The sequence below is a fragment of the Capra hircus genome, chromosome 16, assembly GCF_001704415.2.
Source record: "Capra hircus breed San Clemente chromosome 16, ASM170441v1, whole genome shotgun sequence".
Classification (NCBI taxonomy): Eukaryota; Metazoa; Chordata; class Mammalia; order Artiodactyla; family Bovidae; genus Capra; species Capra hircus.
The window spans coordinates 29284183-29303266 of NC_030823.1; the positions used below are offsets into that span (position 1 = coordinate 29284183).

Here is a 19084-nt window from a genome sequence, read left to right on the forward strand (position 1 = left end):
TAGATTTTATATTTTCTACTACTAGATATCTAAAAATAGGATTATATGATGTTAAAAAAACCCTTGCTTTGCTATTTGTCTAGGAGCAGTATGTGCAAAAAAGCTCCTTCACAGCAACTCAGATGTAATACTTGTAAAATATTATAAGAGGCAGGCATTTTTAACGTCTACTTCTAATTTAAAAACATACCCAGCTCTTCGGCTGTAGCTCCTCTTTCCTTTGGATCTTCAGATACTATTAACTGCGTAAAGCATTTCCTTCCCAGGGACTTCTGGACAGCTGCTATCTGAAAAGTTTTTCAAAAAGAAAGGAAAAAAAAAAAAAAAACTTAGGGGAAAACTGTTGCATTAAGCTAGAAAGCTGAAAACAATCTGAGGAAGGTTTCATTATTTTCTAAACCAGTCCATACAACAAAACATGACATTCTACGTTTTTCCTATAAACATTTTCAAAGAAAATCTCTTACCTTATCTTTGGATAAAAGAGGACTGTAGGAAAAGAGAGAGAGAGGGGGAAAAAAAGAATTAAAAAAAATATTATAGCAGCAAAATGCTTCCAAACAAATGTCACTGAAACGGCTGTAAAAAAAAAAAAAAGAAAAAAAATACAGCTTCTCTGGATTCTAATATTAGCACAGAACATTTCCACTGCTGAAACATTACCACTGGTTCACACAGTTCAAAGTGCAACTATATCATGTGTTAATCTTCTTAGATGACCAATAACTAATGAAAAACCTCCAAAGAAGCTATAAATACTGAGATTCAGTGGGGGAAAAAATGTCAACCTTTTGCTAATAATGTATTTCAAGAATATTTTACACATATTAAAATTTCAGTTTATGTCATTATCGTCTAAAGTTGATTATGGCGGAAGATATTTTATTCACATTTTCCACAGAAAAGGATAAAAATAGACGTAATCTGTAAATATATTTTAGGGAACACTCAAGATAAAAGAATGCATACATTCACCGAAAAGCATACACAATAATGTTCACAGCCAGTTTATTCATAATATTAAAAAACTGGAAACAATCCAAATGTCTACTAACAATATAATGGATAAATAAATTGCTGCACAGTCATATAATGAATCCACACAGGAGTAAAGCAGAGCAAATTACCACTGCAGGTAACAACATGTAACACAGACGTAATCATGCGCAAAAAAGCTAGACACAAAAATCTAGTCTGTGTGATTACATTTATGTAAAACTACAGGACAGGCAAATACAGTGTTACAGAACTCAGATAGCAGTTACTACCTGAAGGGGATGAGTGCTGGCTTTGTACACAAATTAGGGAGCTTTCTGAGGGGCTGGACTGTTTTGACTCTTGGTCAGAGTATTAGTTACATATATGTATCCTGTACATATAAAAATTCAGCTGTGTGCTTTAATACTCAAACATTTTATATTAATTTTAGGAGTATAATTTTGGGGAATTATCAAATATAAGTGTAAAATGTTAGGTTTGGTTTACAGTACTGTTTACTGTTCACTAGTCAGATAGTCTCTAGAGATGTGCAGCAATGTGACTGAAGACTAGTTTTTAAATTATGTGTTGGCACTAATAAGGACCTATTGTATAGCATAGGGAACTCTACTCAATACTCTGTAATGACCTATATGGGAAAAGAATCTAAAAAGGAATATATATGTATAAAAGTATAACTTGATTCACTTTGTTTTATACCTGAAACTAACAACATTATGAATCAACTATACTGCAATAAAAATTAAAAAAACAATATGTGTTGGCAAGTTGCCTTATATTTAAAAAGAGAGAAAAAAGAAAAAAAGTCATGTCTATACTAGGTTCAATAACTATTTATTTTTAAATAATTAAAACATTTATAACACATTAAACAATTATTAGTTCCCTGGGAAGAGCGAAAAGTATCTATATTGAATATTTTGAAAGTAAGAAAATAATCTCCCTTATCTATTTTTAATATTCCATTATTTAAAAGTTTTACAAAGCCAAGAGTTAAGCTATTTAACACACTAAAATTAGGTCATAATGCAGAATCCATAAAAAGACTGTTTCAAAAGTTCAAACTAACACAATAAAATTGTACATCCCAGAAATCTGCACTAGTTTAATAACTATCACGTCCCCTCACCTTTATAATTCTGTTTTCAAATAATAAATTAAAATATATATACTTAAGTGCTTTATTATGACTATGTTCAGTTTTAAAAATCCAACTCTTTACACAAATCAAACAATTTAAAATTATCTGGTATTCTGATTAAATGCATTTGCATTCCACTATTAGGCTACTCTTAAAAGTGTGTTTTTACTACAACATACAAACAGTGACAGACATACAAACACTGGAAAACAACTGTAATAAAAATTCCAACACAAAATTTTCCATCCGAATCACCTAATCTCTTAAGGAAAAAGTAATCGAAATTAGAAGTTACATTTAAAAATTTCTAATTAGAAGGTGCTTTGAATTTTGTAAAACAGACCTTTTGTTAAGTTTTGTGTAAGAAACAGATAAAAGCTGAGAAAGGAACCTAATCATTTTATTAATTTCTCCAGTTAGCATTAACAAAACAAAGAAGCAAATTCTGCATTTTAACTATTCAGGACTACAATGCTTCTCCAATATTCTATTCCAGTTCACTGTAAACAGTCAAGTACTTACTCGTGATGTGTTGCACAAAATTTAGCAAGCCGTTCAAAATCTTCACCATTAAATCCTTTTTCTGAATTCCTCAAAGGTGTAACTGTATGTGGCTGTACAGTTTTCCATTTTGTTTCTAAATTTAAAATATCTGTTAGTCACTAGCTATTACAAAACATGTTTAGAAGGGAAAAAATACTTAGCTGGCACCACTGATAAAGATTATCATGAAAAATTATCTTTTCAGCCCAAAGTTAACACAGAAATAGCTAAGTGATTGCTTTTAGATCTAAGTATATAACCCAGAGACTAAATCAGCCAAGGACATCAGAAGAAATGAAAAAGTTGCAAGTGTTCTTTTCTTGGTACTGGTATGAAAAACAAAATACAAAGACAAAAACTTTCTTAAAATGAGGTAAACTTGAGGTAAAAATGCTACTTTCTTTGTAACACTAACTTGACTAGAAACATCTACTTCCTGACTTAAAAAACCAGGTCAAATATGTTAACTCTCTAGATAGCAATTTGTTAGATTATTGATAATTCTGCATTCTACATTAGTTTGTACTCACCCCACTGTTCTTGAATGGCAGAAAGATTTGCGAGCAATTGCTCATGATACAGTCGTTCGAGCTGAATGAATTTCATTGCTTTCTCATCTGAACAGAAAATTTGAGGAAAACAGGAATCCAGGCTAAAGAATAATGTCCTAGATCAACTGAGAATTTTGAAGCTTATCAAAAAATGAGAGGACTCTAAATATTTTTAAATTTAAACAAAAAAGGTTTCTTGGTTTTGAAGTAGGTAAATTTTAATGTTGCATATCATGCAGTAGCTACCTGGTTTCTATTCTATCAGTAAATAGGAGACACAAAAAGAAGGTTTTAATGTTCAAGAAATGCCTGCTTGCTAATAATACCTCTAGCAGTCAATTAAATATAATTTGATTGGAAACAGGACCCATATGGAATCTGTAATCTAAGTGTCCCCTCTCTTTTCTCTCCTTAAATTACCTTCTGTCAAGCCACCATGTTATCCTCTGGTCAAATGTTTGTTTCTGATTTCAACTCCCCGTGATCCTTATTTCTCACTGAATTTTTTTTTTTTTTTTTTTTTGTAAATTAACTTGCCACAGTGATTTTTATAATTATGTGATTTGACTTTTTTTTTTGGTAGATTTTCTTATGAATTTCTGCCTTCTCCATCTGTATCACACATTTAGCAATACATGCGGTCAAGACAAGCTGTCCAACTGTCTACCTTCCTTTGGGCCATGTTCTAAATGTTGACCCAGAAAGAAGGAAGAGAAAATACTCATTGTTTAGCTTTTTAGCCTTCCCATGGTCACTCAGAGGTTCAGTTCTCTCTCTCATTTGTGTCTTAAATATATGCCAGGGATCATAAAATAGACCAGGGAGAAGCAGAGACAATTCTAATTTCCTCTGCTCACGACTTAAAAATATACCAATGTTTCTCACACTTTACTGAACCTAAATGTTATTCGAAAATCTTGGTAAAATATAGATTCGTGAGTCTGATCCCCAGAAGCTCTGATTCTAAAGCCCACGAGTCTGCATTTCTAGGAAGCTCCCAGGGAACTTGATGTGATCTGCACTGTACTCCATCATACTCATCATCTGGGTAGTTCTAAGCTTCATTTCCTTAAGAATTTGATTTCCTTCAGACTTAGTGACGGACAGCCACTGCCCTAAGTTTCTACCACACTTTACTAGTTTACTTGATAGGGGTTCAGGATGACAACTGCTTGTCCTCCAATCTGTAGTGAAAATCAGTAAGGTTAGGAGAAAAAAGAAATCACACAAATGGGGAAATAAAGATACTTAGGATGAGTTCTCTCTAAAGTGTATATATTGGACCTTCTCTGAAAAAATATAAACAATTTTAAGGGAGGGAAATTAAAACATGGAAGGAATAAATCTTTCTTTTACAAAAGTTATGGGCTTTCCAGGTGGTGTTAGTGGTAAAGAACCTGCTTGTCAATACAGGTAGATGTAAGAGATGTGGGTTCAATCCCTAGGTCTGAAAAATCCCCTGGAGAAGGGCATGGCAACTGACTCCAGTATTCTTGCCTGGAGAATCCCATGGACAGAGAAGCCTGGCAGGCTATAGTCCATTGGGTTGTAAAGAGTCGGACATGACTGACGAGACAGCACAAACAAAAGTTAACATGCAGTCTTCCTTGACAACATTTATTCTGTTTATCGCTAATGAAGAACTCAATCTTCCCTTTGCTATATACATATAGCTATAATAAGAGTCACGAGATTTGCTATGTATAATATGGCTGACAAACTCTATCATATGAATATTACTTGACATGCACTTCTGTTTAATTCAAAAGAAAACAAATCCAATGGGTTTTTATTTTTTTGCAACATGCATTCTCCCCTTCCTCCACACACAAATATTTAGATTTTGGTAAAATTAGAGCTTGTCCACAGGAGGTCAAACTTGGGTGGTTCTAGAGAATTTTCTGGAGTAGCAAATTTGCTACATCTTGTTTTCTGAGATGGTTACATGGGTGAATGAAAAAAAATCCAGTAACAACAGATCATACATTCATTGTAGGTAAATCTCAATTTTAGAAGTGGGCAATTCACTAAGTGTTCTAGGCATTTCTTCTTGTAATTAAAAAAAAGGATACAGTCCTCCTCCTGAAAATAAGACTCTGCTATCTGTTAAAAACAAATAAAAAAACAGAGAAAGTTAAATTAACAGTTGAATAAAAAGACAAATTTGGAAGAAACCAAAACCTTGAAATTCTCAAAATCTTTGATAGCAAACTAAGAAAACTCTTATTTAACTATATTTGCCAGTTCAGAAAAAATATGACTCTAGGCACAAGACACATTTCTGAAGTCACTTGTCTCAAGAAAAGCAAACACAGACATTCTTTGGTCCGTACACAATCTCATTCTTTCTATTCTATTTCAAGTCAAAGCAAACATCACTGATTCATTAGAGTTTAGAATAAGAACTCTAAAGAATGAGAGAAATGCTATCGAGGCTTATAAAAGTAGAACACAAATGAAAGGACGGCTTTATCATAAACTAAAAAACTGAAATATGTCATGTTACAAGGGATCTTAAAACCCATTCGTCTCTTTAGTATTTCACAAACTACCTCATGGGACACTGATTTTTCATTCTCTTTTGATATTTCAGAAAAGGACAGACCAAGTGCTACTAGTTGAGCAATGATGTTTGGAATATATAGAGTGCTGCACAGGATAAAGGGCACTGGATGGGAGGGCAAGGTCCAGGGACTCAGCATCTGGACCCAGTTGAGGCACATCCCTTAGTAGATTCATTCTAGGGCAACTTTAAATTTAAAAATTCTTTGATTCTAAAAACTTTGGGGTCCTTTATTCAGATGTAGCATTTATAAATAGAACAGTAAAACCAAAAGTATACATGGAGAAATATTTGCATGAATTGACTATTGTCATACTTAAAATACTTCATTAAGTAGTTTACACTTTCAGTTTGCCCTGCTTTTTCCTAAGTCACTAATGAAAAAGGTATTCTGTTTATGGATCATGATGTCTACTTTCCAGGAAGCTATCAGTACAAAGAGCAATAAAGCACTAGTCAAACCTATAAATTAGAAATAAAAAAGGAATTTTTTTTCTAAATTCCACAGCGGAAAAAGTATAATTTTAAAGGAAATAGTTGCCTAGCTTAAAATTTATTCTACATATCTAACATTCTTCCAGGAGCAAAACAACAATATAGACGGAGCTAATCACCTCTCTGTAAACTGTCAGTTTAATCCATTGGCTTTCAGACTTCTGGGATAGTTCCAGTCCCATAAGTGCAACCATAAAGACAGGATCATGAAACCCAAGGCCTCAAAAGTAAAAAGGCACTTACAGGTGCAAGAGCAGCTTGAAAAATACACACACAGTGTGCTTTCTCCCATAAAAACCTACTCCTCGCAATTCAAGTGGGGAAAAGAAGGTGTGATTTTCTTTGATGCCCCAAAGGTCAAAATCCAGGAGGTAGCTTGGTAGAGCAGAAAAACATGAAAGTTTGAAGGCGAATAACCTGACTGTGTTCTAGACCAAGCTTTGCCACTACCAGCTGTGTGACTCTGGACGTGTCATTCATGTCTCAACCTTGGCTTCCTTATTTGTAAAACAGGGTCAGTAATACCTACAACTCTAGGAGACAGAACGTGTGTCTAGTACAGTGCCCAGGACACAGCAGCAAGTGCTTAAAACGGTTTGCACTTGCTGACTCTGGACCAGAAATACTCTACTCTACCAGTGCAAAGTAGAATTGTGAGGAAGTGAGTTGAAAATCACTTTGGGAGGGCAGTCATTTTAAGGTTTTCCTGGTTTTGGGCGTCTTTTATCTACTGGGAACAAAAAGGAATTAGGAAGGTGTATGCATTTGTCCGCAGTCCCACAGAGTGGCTTCAAGGATCCCAGTGAAGCCGTTTCCTGCTTGAGTCTGAGATGAGTTTTAGGACATGCTCACTGAGGACAGAGTACAGCATTTGAACTACTTCTTCTCACTTCTATATGAAAAACTCTCAAGTTTATGACTTAGATAATATACATTTAAAGCTAACCTGCCATTATATTAACAAAGTCAGTGTGTAAGAGATTACTCACACCCAAGAAAAACAATTTTTTTTTCGGCCACACTACACGGCCTGTGGAACTCCCCTGATGAGCGATCAGACCCATGCCCCTGCGGTGGGAGTGCAGAGTCTTAACCACTGGACCACCAGGGAAGTCCTCAAGAAAAGTAATTTTTAAATGGAATCTTCGAGAGATCCAAGAACTTTAGTGTGGACTCTGGAACCAGACATGGACTTAAATCTTGTCTCTATGACTTATTGGCTGTGTGACTTCAGACAAGTTTAAAAAAAAATCTTCTTTGGTTATAATAATGTGTCATTCTGATACTGTGAGGATTAAATGGGCTACAAAACCTAGAATAGTGCTACGAAAACAGTATTTCCTATTTTAGTATTCTTATCATTGAGGCTGTTATTAGTACTGTTATGTCCATACTGACAGAGACTTACAATGGATGCTTGGAAAACAAGAATCAATAAAACATGTTAAGTGCCAAAAGGAAAAAAGAGTTCCGAGAGCTAAAAATGTAAGTGAATATCTGCAGTGATCACAGTCATTAATATCAAATGTCCTTTAGCATATATTCATCCATATAATATGTTAAAAATAGTAACTATCCCGTAATTAACTCTCCGTTAATACGTCCTTTTTTCTGTCAGTGGTACTACCATTCCTAGAATTGGTATTCCTAGGCTTATTCTTCTCTGATTTCTTTATCATCCCTTTTTTCATTATCTACACCGAGTCCTGATATCAAGATTTCAAATTCACCTCTCCGTGTTTCCACTGTCACCACGTTGACCTAGAAACTACTCTCACTTTATGTTTGAATTATAAATTGCTTCTTTTACCTCTTACCTTTATCAAAAATATATATATTTACATGGTTCAAAGAGGCAAATGGTTCTATAAGGTGTGTTGAAGAAAGGCCCTACTGTTCATGCCCTATTCTGCTTTCTTTCTTCAGGAGCAAGCACTTAAGATATCTCTTTTTTAAAAAAGCACTATATCTCTACATATTATGCTTATATTTGTTATTTCTCGATTTTTTTTTTCCGTTTTAGAAAATGGGAATTGAGTCTTTTGCACCTTACCCTACAAACATGTACCACACACACTTTCTCTCACATATTGACCTATCCCATGTTGTTATATTGTATTAAAAGGTAGATACACATTTAATGTTTACCTTATTATGAGTAAGCCATGTAGTAAACTCTCATTATTTTTCCCTTCATGAAAACTTTCTGTTTTCTCTGGAGTTTCCTTTTTCCTTTTTTTTTTTTTGGTATAGTTTTCCAAGCACTTTTCGCTTATACAGCTAGTCTATCAAGAGTTGAAATCTTCCTCAATGTATTCAGACACACTGAATATTCAGAAATCAGAAAATGATATAAAAGTTTCTCCCCAGACCCTTCTGATCTGCTCAGATAGAAGTGGGTACACTCTTTCTTGGTACAAAGCTGTCATCTAAGACTCTCTCTTCTCCTAGAGATCCCCTTCACCCATCTCCAGGGTAGCACCCCGTCTTCTTATATCTTAATCTTTCTGTTCCTTGGTTTACTCTCTTGTTTTGGTGGAGTACACCATATAGTGACTTCCTGAGAAAGGATGAAAAGGAAATATCATAGGCCCTGACATAGGAACATTCCTGGTATAGCTGAGGAAGTGCTAGGAGGCCGGTGTATCTGGAAAGAAGTGAAGAAGAAGGAGAGTTTTAGGAATTAAGGTCTAAGAGGTAACAGGGCCAGATCATGGAGTGTCTTGCTATGGTAAGAATTTTGGCTTTTACTCTGAATGTGAAAAGAAGTCAATGGATGGCTTTGAACAGAAAAGTCTCATGATCCCAACTAACATTTTACCTGGATCACAATGACTGCTGTATGGAGCGGGGGGGGGGGGGGGGCGGGCGGGGGGGACCTAAATGGAAATAAAGGTAAAGCAGAGAGGGTTCTACAATTAGTTTACTGCAAGAATCTGAATGAAATCTGATAGTGTCTTGTACTGAGATGGTGGCAATCAAGGAGGTAAGAAGACATCAGAATCTGCATATATTTTTTAAACAGATTGGCAGGATCTGCTGGTTGGATATGGACATGGGGAAAAGTGAAGGATGACTTCAAAGTATTTGGTCTCAGCAACTAGAGGGATGGATATGCCATCTAACAAAAGGGAGAAAAAAAGTCAAAGCCTGATTTTGGGCATCTTAAATTTGAAAGGCCCATGAGATGCCTCAGGAAGCTGGATGTTTAGTTTATACTGCAGAACTGAATCCTCAAGCACTCCAATGTTTAACAATCAGTAAAATTTGGAGGACTCAACAAATGACCCAGAGAAGGCATATCCAGTGAGGTAAGATATAAAAGTGGAAAGTGGAGGGTCCTAAAAAGCAAAAGAAAATGCTGCAAAATAGAGCATGTGATCAACTTGTCAGAGCTTCTAATACTTCTGGCAGGAAGAAAACTGAGGACTAACAACTAGATTCACATGAGCATGTAACACGGAGATCAATCCTGGCATTTACAGTGCAATTCTGGCGGAGCAGTTGCACAAAGGCCAGACTGGAGTGAGTTCAAGAGTCATCTGAATGTGGAATGTTACCTAGATAGAATTCTTGCCCAATGTATTTTAACCTGAATCAAATCGAAGAAATAATCAGACAGATCCTAATTATGGGACATTTCTACAAGAACTCCTAACTCTTCAGACCTGTCAATTTTATAAAAGCAAAAATAAACAAACAAATAAAACAGAAGGCAGGGAATTGTTCTGGATTACTAAGGATTAAAGAATGTTCACAACCAAATGCAATGTGTGCTCTTTTACTGGATCCTGGATCAGAGGGAAACCAATTATAATGAATATTTGTGGAATAACCTCAAGAAACAAATATAGGCTCTATATTAAATAATATTAAACCAACATTTCATTTCTTGGGGTTGATAATGGCATTGTAAGTTATTTAGGAGAGTGTCATTGTTCTAGAGAAATTTATGTGCAAGTATTTAAGGGTGAAGTGATGTAATGCCTGAAAATTACTTTAAGATGTTTCATGGGAAATAAATATGTGGGGTAGGGTTGAGTGGGAGGAGGGAAAAACAAAATCTGGCAAAATGTTAACAACTGTCAAATTCAAGTGAAAGGCACAGTGTGAGCTGCTGGGAATTACTAAATAATGGAAAAAAAAAAGTCACTCCACTTCTCTCTAACTTGTGTTTCCCATGAGAGTAACTCACAGGATATTTTGTATTCTTGGACTACAGAAGGCAGTCATCAGCTGACTGCTGTTGCCCTGGTGTCTCAGCTTACTGCAGTCTCAGCCATCTCTTTCCAAAAGCAAGCAATGTTTGAATTAGTGACAGAGAAATATAGTTCCGCTTAATGTTTAATTACTTTTATGTTAAGTATACCAAGTGTTATTGATACGTTAAGTACTTGTACATGCAGTATTTCACTGAGTCCTCTACAACATTACAGAAGATGAAACTAAAAGCTGCTTAGTTTGTTAGTAGTAGGGTTACGGTTAGATTTTAAAGTAGAGCCAGAGCCCATACTTTAAAGCCACCACTATATTCTCTAATCTTCTCTGCCAGGAGAGGACAGACTGCTGAGGTATTTCAGAAGCAAAACCTACAGGACTCAGCAAACTGACATGTTCCTAGGGGATGAAGGTGGAGTTCTACTTTGAGACATTTAAAAAAATTAAATAATCTGCATCTGATCAAGACTGTTATCATCTTCCTGCCTAAAAATGTGATTTTCTACTAGATCTGCTTCAGCTATGGGATCACCTGCTAGTAGAAAAGCGCATTCTCCTTACATTTAACGTAACAATATCCCAGTGACATAAACTGCTTGAAAAGATTTGGCTACACTTAGCTGTTTCTATTTACTCCAAATGTCCGTTTCCCCAACTTATTGAAATTCTACAGAAGACTTCAAAGAATAGTAAAATCAACAGTCATATACCTTTATTTAGATTTGTCAATTATTGACATTTTGCCAAATCTTCTCTTTTTCTTTCCCTTTCTTATACATTTTTTCCCACTGAAATATCTTAAGTTGCAGCCATTATATAACTTTACTCCTAAATACTACTTGCACGTGTGTTTCCCAAGAATAAAGACACTCTCCTACATGACCTTCAATTCCATTATCAACCTCAAGAAATTTGACAATGATGCAATAGTAGTATTATTATACAGTCAGTATTCAAATTTCTGTCAGGTTGTCCCCAAAACACATGCTTTGAGAGATGTGGGTTTGATCGCTGGGTTGGAAAGAGCCCCTAGAGTAGGAAATGGCAACCCACTCCTGTATTCTTGCCTGGAAAATTCCATGGATGGAGGAGCCTGGTGGGCTACAGTCCATGGGGTTGCAAAGAGTCAGACACAACTGAGCAACTGAGCACAAAACAAAGGCCTACAATTATAAGGAACTTGCTTTGTAAGGGAGTCTTATATCTCCCATTTGTTAAGACGGTGATAATGTCTCTCTAGATTGTTTGGAGAATGAAATAACAGTGTAAATATCTTTTACAAACTCAATCCATTGTACAAATTCAAAGAAGGCTGAAAGATTAGAAAGCTGCCTTGGTATTGGTGGTTCTCAACTACAGTTCTCAACTATGGTAAACATGTATTATATACGTCAGCAACACACCAGAGGTCAAAAAGTAGTACACATTTTCTCGAAGGCATTCTTCAAGCCCAACAAGGAGGTAATATAAATTTGTAAGAATATATGTTTTCCTGCATTGGGACAAAAGCTGTTTTACTTTTAAAAAATTATTCCCTGCTTATTGCAAATGTTTAATGAAACAGGAAGCGTGAGTGAAATAAAATTGAAGCTTCTTCCAATCCCATATATGAATTATTTTCATTTTGAAAAAAGAAAATAAAACACAGCTCATAAATACCTTAATCTTTTCAGAATTATCTCGTGTAAAAAACCTTCCGTATTACTGTCCTTAAGGTCTCCCAGTCTGCAGGCTCTCCATCTTCTAGTTTACCTTCTCAATCATCAAGAGTTATATTTCTAGAATTCTAATTTTGGCACCTGCATAATCAAAAGCTCTCGGCCTCTAAAAGCAAGACCTTAATGTTACAAGTTATCCAATCTTAATTCTCATCTCTCTTCCATCTTAATCTTCAAAATAATATCCCAGTCATGTCTTTGCAAAGGGTGATCTCTTTTTGTACCAGTTCACTTTCTTTATCTATTGTGAGCCTATAAATCCTGCAAAACCCAGCTCAGGAATCACCTTATTTCTGCCTAATGTCCAAAGGACAAAGTTAATCATGCATCTTGTGCTTTTGCTGAACCTGAAGCACATACCTACTCTAATACTTTATACAGACTTCTACCATTAGTTAGCTACATAATTGTTTTTCCTATTCCACAGTGTCGTCTTAAGGACATGTTCTTATGTAATCTGTTTGCCTAGTGTCTAGCTTAGTTTTGGGTACCTTGTTGGTACTTACTAAGCACTTTCTACATTGACTCATTTGTACAGTACACTGACTCTCAACTGTACACACCAAGTAAAAGAAGGGGCTTCCCTGGTGGCTCAGTAGTAATCAATCTGCCTGTAATGCATGAGATGCAGGAAACGTGGGTTTGATCCCTAGATTAGCAAGATTCCCCAGGAGTGGGAAATGTCAACCCACGCCAGTATTCTTGCCTGAGAAATCGCATTGAACAGAGGAGCCTGGCAGGCTACAGTCCACGGGGTTTCAAGAGTCGGGCACAACTTAGTGACTAAACCGCCACCACCACCAAGTAAAAGCAGCTAGCAATTGAATGAGCCATAGACTGATGATCCAAACCAACATGTGGCCACCAGTCAGTGATATGCCAGATTTCCTACCAGCTACTGATCCAAGGTCACCTTCTCCTGGACTCACCAATGACAGGTGGAGCAGAATCATTTACAGAGAATTGGATTTTAGATTATTACAAATATTGGCCCCAGAATTTCAGTGAGGCTGCAATTGAAAGTTCAGCAAGATACCTGGTGAAGGCAAAGGGGAAGTGCTCTTGAATCCAACTGCTCAACTTCACCTCGTATAAGTGAGAACAGAGATTGCAGAACCAACTTTGAGGCTTCCAGTTGATCGTTAGCATTTACTTCTGCAGATTCTTCATCACTAACGGCATGTGTGGCTACATGTAGTATATTTTCTTGCATTAAAGGTGTGGTATCTTCTGAAGAAAATCCTTTGAGAGTAAATAAAATGCTCACATTAGAATAAATTTCCATCATGGTAGAACACCTTAAAATAATTATGCCTTTTAACCATAAAATTTTCAAATAAAACTGATTATATTAAAAAAAAAACCCACAGAAGCCACAAGTTATTTCTCTCATTAAGTTAAGATTCTGCTTGACATCTGATTCTATTAGCAATTAGCTAACAGAAGCAATTCTGTTAGTTCTATATAAACTTTTCTATTTACAATACATTGTAGATTAAGAATCTAATTTATATTCTTAATTAAAAATATTTTAAAAAAAGAGAGATCTAAAGAAAAGTATGTAGGTTAAAATCTGACCAAAAACTTGACTCTCCCAAAGGAAAAATGAATTAACTATAATTTGAAGTCATACTTTGCTCTAAATAGCGCTAAATGAGAAAGTAAATGTGGCTATCATATCAAAGGCTAAAGAAGTTAAGCTGTCTTCTCTAAACTCTGGTCTGATAACTTTAGAACTACCTCTGGAGCCCAGGAGAGCAGAGGGAATCAGATGTCCAGAGCTAATGGTCACAGAAACTTTCTTCCTAGTAAAAAAGAGTAAAACAAACTTGGGGAAAAAAAAAATCAGTGACTAAATCCTTGGCCCAGAGCTCCTGAAATAACACACCAAATTTTAAAACTCTAAACATAACACATTATAACTTTATCCTTCACTGAAATCTCAGCATGAGTTCTAATTTTCATACTGAAATTGAATAGACTGCGTACATCTGTACTTACCTTCAGCTAGTCCGTCTAGGGAAGGATCTTTCTCAGTAATTTAGTGTATGCATACCATGATTGAAGATGCCTTCGGCCTGGAGATGGCATGCCATTTTATTTTGTAGGAATGGTATTTGTGAAAAACAGGAATGATTTTTCTGCTTTCTAATTTTCTAACTGCAATGGTGGTAATGCCAATGTAGGAAGAGAAGCTTTCTATAGAGAACTACAAAGAAACTAAGATAAATACTGTTTTCTTCCCTTTTCCTCCCAGCCACACGACTATACCCAAGACATTAAATTACATAAGACTGTGATAAGGCGAATCACCCAAATTCTATATCTCTCTTAATTAATTTCTTCTTAATTTTTTATTAAATGTTTGGTAGAATTCACCAAGGGGCTTCCCAGGTGGCTCAGTGGTAAAGAACCCACCTGCCAATGAAGAAGACCCAGGTTCAGGATCCCTGGGTCGGGAAGATCCCCTGGAGGAGGGAATGGTAACTCACTCTGGTATTCTTATCTGGAAAATCCTATGGACAAGGGGCTTGGAGGGCAATAGCCCATAGTGTCGCAAAGAGTCAAACACGACTGAGTGACTGAACAACAACGATAACAAAATTCACCTATGAATTAAATGTTTGGTAGAATTCATTTAATGAAAAATTAGTGTCAATCCTTCTCAGACTTTTCCAAAAATCAAAGAGCAGGGAACAGTCTCAATCTCATTTTTACAAAGCCAGCATTACCCTGATACTAAAGCCAAATAAAGATATTACATAAAAAGTAAACTACAAGTAAATGTCTCTGATGAATACAGGTGCAAAAATTCTCAACAAAATACTCAGCAACTTAATTCAAAAGCACATTTAAACGATCGGACACTGTGATCAAGCAGAATTTATTCCTGGCATGCAAGGCTGATTCAACATACATTAACCAATCAATGTCATACAGCACATTAACTGAATGAAGGATAAATAACACATGGTCAACTCAATGGATGTGGGAAAAATTATTTAACAAAATTCAATATCCTTTAATGATAAAACTCTCAACATAGTAGGTACAGAAGAATGTACCTCAACACAATAAAAGCCATATATGACAAACTCACAGATAACATCATACTCAGCAATGAAAGGTTAACATATTTTCCTGAAGATCTGGAACCAGACAAGGGTGCCTACTCTCACCACTCCTATTCAACATAGTACTGGAAGTTCTGGTCAGAGCAATCAAGCAAGAAGAAAAAATGAAAGGCATCCAACTCAGAAAGGAAGATGTGAAACTGTCTCTGTTTGCAGATAATATAATCTTATAGATGGAAAACCCTCAAGACTTCACTAAAAAACTGTTAGAACCAACAAATGATTTCAGTACAGTTACAGGATATACAATCACCATATAAAAATCAGTTGCATTGCTATATACTAACAGCAAACTATCTGAAAAACTATTTTACTTACAATAGTATTAAAACAACAAAGTACTTTAGAATAAATTTAACAAAGTAGATGAAAGCTACTGCTGTTGTTGTTCAGTTGCTCAGTCACATCTGACTCTTTGCAAACCCATGGACTGCAGCACGCCAGGCTTTCCTGTCCATCATCTCCTGGAACTTGCTCAAACTCATGTCCATCAAGTCCGTGATACCATCCAACCATCTCATCCTCTGTCGTCCCCTTCTCTTCCTGCCTTCAATCTTTCCCAGCATCAGGGTCTTTTCTAATGAGCCAGCTCTTTGCATCAGGTGGCCAAAGTGTTGGAGCTTCAGCTTCAGCATCTGTCCTTCCAATGAATATTCAGGATTGACTTCCTTTAGTAATGACTGGTTTGATTTCCTTGCTGTCCAAGGGACTCTCAAGAGTCTTCTCCAACACCACAGGTCAAAAGCATCAATTCTTTGGTGTTCAGCCTTCTTTATGGTCCAACTCTCGCATCTGTACATGACTACCGGAAAAACCATAGCTTTGCCTATACAGACCTTTGTGGGCAAAGTAGCCTTCCAGAGTCCTCTGTCCACAGGGATTCTTCAGGCAAGATTACTGGAGTGGGTTGCCATGCCGTCCTCCAGGGGATCTTCCCAACCCAGGGATAGAACCTAGATCTCTCGCATTGCAGGTGGATTCTTTACCATCTGAGCCACCAGGAAAGCCCATGATTACTAGAGTGGGTAGCCTATCCCTTCTCCAGGGGATCTTCCCAACCCAGAAATTGAACCGGGGTCTCCTGCACTGCAGATGGATTCTTTACCAGCTGAGTTACCTGGGAAGCCTGAAAGCTATTGAAGACACAAATAAATGGAAAGATATACTATGCTCATGGGTTGGAAGAATTAAAAAATAACTACACTACTCATAGTAATCCTCAGATTCAGTGGAATCCCTATCAAAATTGCAATGGCATTTTTCAAAGTATTAGAAAAGGTCTTAAAATTTATATGGAACCATAAAAGATCACATACAGGCAGAGCAATCATGAGCAAAAAAAAAAAAAAAACCCAACAAAGTTAATAGCATCCGACTATGAGATTTCATAAACTACTACAAAGTTATAGTAATCAACAATAACACAGTTGGCATAATAACACATGCACAGAACACTGGGACACAATAGAGCATCACAATACAGCAACAGATTTGTTTCTACACATTTACGATCTTTATCAAAAATGCAAAGAACACACACAGTTAGAGAAAGGACAGTTTTTTCAACAAAGAGTGCTACGAAAACTGGCTTTCCACATGTGGAAGAATGAAATTGAACTCATCTCACTACATATGCAAAAAATCAGCTTGATATGGAATTGAGATTTGAATGTAAGACCTGAAACCATGCAACTATTAGAAGACAATATAGGGGAAAAGCTTCCTGACACTGATGTAGGTGAGACTGTTTTGGACATGACACCAAAAGCACAGGAAACAAAAGCAAAAGTAGGCAGATGGGATTTCACCAAACTAAAAGCACAGTAAAGGAAACAATCAACAAAGGGAAGAGACAGTCTATGAAGTGGGAGAAAGTATTTGCTAACCATCCATCTGAAAAGGGGTTAATATCCAAAATACATGAGGAAGTCAAACCACTCAACAGCAAGAAAACAATGTGATCGAACTGTTGGTGGAAATGCATATCGGTATGGTTATTATGAAAAACAGTACAAACACTCCTCAAAAATGTAAGACTAGAACTACCCTGATGCTATTGCTAAGTCACGTCAGTCTGTCCAACTCCGTGCGACCCCATAGATGGCAGCCCACCAGGCTCCCCCGTCCCTGGGATTCTCCAGGCAAGAACACTGCAGTGGGTTGCCATTTCCTTCTCCAATGCGTGAAAGTGAAAAGTGAAAGTGAAGTTGCTCAGTCATGTCCGACTCTTAGCGACCCCATGGACTGCGGCCTACGAGGCTCCTCCGTCCATGGGATTCTCTAGGCAAGAGTACTGGAGTGGGGTACCATTGCCTTCTCTGAGATAATCCAGCAATTCCACTTCTGGGTATACACACAAAGGGAACAAAATCAAGAATCAAAATGATTATCTACACTCTAAGGTTCATTACAGCATCACTTACAGTAGTTCAGATATGGAAATAACCCAAGTGTCTGTCAATGGATGAACAGCTGAAGAAAAGGTGATGCACAGATACAATGGAGTATTCTTCAACTGTGAGAAAGAAGGAAATGCTACTTTGTATGACAACTTGGATGATTTAGGAGGTCGTCATGCTGAGTGAAGTAAGCTAGACAGAGAAAGACAAATACTACATAATTTCACTTCTGAGTGCAATCTAAAAAATAAAAATTTAAAGTGAAACTCAAAGAAGCAAAGTAATATGATGGTTGCCAGGGGCTGGTGGGGGCAGACAGGGAGATGCTGATCAAAAGGTGCAGAGCTGCAGTTATGTAGGATGAATGAATCTAGAAGTCTAACGTACAGGCATGATGATTCTACATAATAATACTGTGTGGAACACTGAAAATACACCGAGAGCAGCTTTTAGCTGCATGCATCACACAGTAATAAATGATAACTATGAAACGAGACATGTTAACTGGTTTGACTGCATTATGTGTACTGAATCATCATGTTGTACACCCCAAATATGGACGATTTAAATAAATGAAACGTAAAATACTGCTCTGAACAAGGCTGTTCAATCATTTAAGAAAACTGAAGGGTACCTGTGTATTAACAAGTATCTTCTAGCTGCTCCACACCCCACATGCTGTGTTTTTTTAACCACTGTGACTATTTTGCATAAACCGTGGGTTGCATAAACAGTGGATTGCATAAACAGAAGCATATCAGAGTTTGCAAGAAAATAACTGAACGGCTTTGCAAGAAGAATTATGCAACATTGCACACTGAAGAGCAGGTTTCTGTTTTCAGTGTTGTTAAGCTTTTAAGGAAATAATTTTGGGGCTTCCCTGGTAGATCAGATGGTAAAAAAAATAACATCTGCTTGCAATGCAGGAGACCCCGCTTCAATCCCTGGGTCGGGAAGATCTCCTGGAGAAGGGAACGGCAACCCACTCCAGTATTCTTGTGTAGAGAATTCCGTGGACAGACCACGGGGTCACAAAGGGTCAGACACGACTGAGTGACTAACACACGTGGTGGTGTGACGGTGAAGCATCTGCCTGCAACGTACGAGATACAAGCTTGACCCCTGGGTGGAGAAGATGCCTGGAGAAGGGAGTGGAAACCCACTCCAGTATTCTTGCATGGGAAATCCCATGGACAGAGGATGCTGGCAGGCTGCAGTCCACGGGGTCACAAGAGTTGGACATGATTAGTGACTAAACCCCCACCACCAAAGAAACATAAATTGTTATCATACACGTAATTAAGTGACAAGGATATACTTTAC

General features: G+C 36.8%; 1 protein-coding gene across 3 annotated transcripts in view; it reads right to left on the reverse strand.

The window, feature by feature from the left end:
• CNST (consortin, connexin sorting protein) overlaps window positions 1–19084 on the reverse strand; it is an 88524-nt gene that overhangs the window by 25790 nt on the left and 43650 nt on the right. For all 3 annotated transcript variants that reach the window (XM_018060245.1, XM_018060246.1, XM_005690548.3), the window contains 6 exons: window positions 13265–13470; window positions 5307–5337; window positions 3214–3300; window positions 2663–2777; window positions 468–489; window positions 191–287 (listed from right to left, as the gene is read on the reverse strand). In XM_018060245.1, coding sequence (XP_017915734.1) covers window positions 191–287; window positions 468–489; window positions 2663–2777; window positions 3214–3300; window positions 5307–5337; window positions 13265–13470 — 558 coding nt within the window. The remainder of the gene's footprint in view (window positions 1–190; window positions 288–467; window positions 490–2662; window positions 2778–3213; window positions 3301–5306; window positions 5338–13264; window positions 13471–19084) is intronic.